The following is a 1,061-nucleotide window of genomic DNA, read 5'->3' on the forward strand; positions in this document are numbered from 1 at the left end:
CAGAGGAGACAGGAGTGGTGTCATCTCAGATCTGGGGGTCCCAAGGGCCCCAGGGACACAGGCAAGAGCCCCAGCACCCAGCCCCAGCCCTCACCCAGCTCTGTGGGATTGGTGCTGGCAGCATGGGTGGCAAAGCCAGGCCGCTGCATGTTGTTGGTGACCTTCCAGCGGACGGTGTCACGCCCCTTGAGGTTCCCACTGCGCAGCATGGGTGTGTCCAGGTGGTCTGAGGCCATCAGGTTCTCCCGCAGCATGTAGTGGTCCTCCTTAAAGCCCACCATGTGGCCTATGGGACAGGGTCTTTAGCCCGGGTCCCCTCCCTGCACCCAACCAGGTAAGCTCCATCAGGTGGGACCCCATGGCCTCTGGCCTCCACTGTTCAAGGCTTAACTCCCACTTCCCTCCACTCCAGCTTGGAGAAAGAGTGGTCAGAGGCTCCCCAACCCCCGTCTCTGCCAATGGCAGGCCCATACCTCGATTGCAGCAAGGGAGAAGTGCCAGGCAGGCCTAGGAGACAAGTTGGGTGGGGTGAGTGCTGGGATAGCTTCCCCAGCTCAGGCAAACCCCTCCAGCCTACTCCCTATACCCCAGGCTGTCTCAGCAGTGGCAGGGAGCTGAGCCTGGTGTACATGGGCATAGAGGGGACGGAGCAGAGGGCTCCCAGTGTTTGTGCTGTGGAGCCCTGGTCCTGCCAGATGCTTTGTACAGTAAAGGTTCTGAGGTCAAATTCATTTTGGAAGTACTGAATTCATCCCCTTGTAGGTTCACTATGCATATGACTATATTCAAGGTGATTCAGATGAGACTGCATTGAGTTTTGATGATACCACTGCATCCTAGCCTGGGCAATGGGGCAAGATCCTGTCTCAAAAAGGGAAAAAGGCTCTGAGAAGTCCTGCAGAGGAGAAACCAATTTCTTAAATATATTTTATTTATTTATTTATTTATTTAGAGACAGAATCTCACTCTGTTGCCCTGGGTAGAGTGCCATGGCATCATAGCTCATAGCAACTTCAAACTTTTAGACTCGGCTCGGCGTCTATAGCTCAACCGGCTAAGGC

At 54.7% G+C, this 1,061-nt stretch overlaps 1 protein-coding gene across 1 annotated transcript in view; it reads right to left on the reverse strand.

Moving 5' to 3' along the window:
- Positions 1-1,061, reverse strand: part of ITGB4 (integrin subunit beta 4) — a 35,215-nt gene that overhangs the window by 20,226 nt on the left and 13,928 nt on the right. Inside the window, 2 exon segments of the mRNA XM_012802843.2 lie at positions 11-286; positions 474-507. Of these exon segments, the coding sequence (XP_012658297.1) occupies positions 11-286; positions 474-507 (310 nt within the window).

This window comes from Otolemur garnettii, unplaced genomic scaffold, assembly GCF_000181295.1.
Source record: "Otolemur garnettii isolate 467f Iridium unplaced genomic scaffold, OtoGar3 scaffold00018, whole genome shotgun sequence".
Taxonomy (NCBI): Eukaryota; Metazoa; Chordata; class Mammalia; order Primates; family Galagidae; genus Otolemur; species Otolemur garnettii.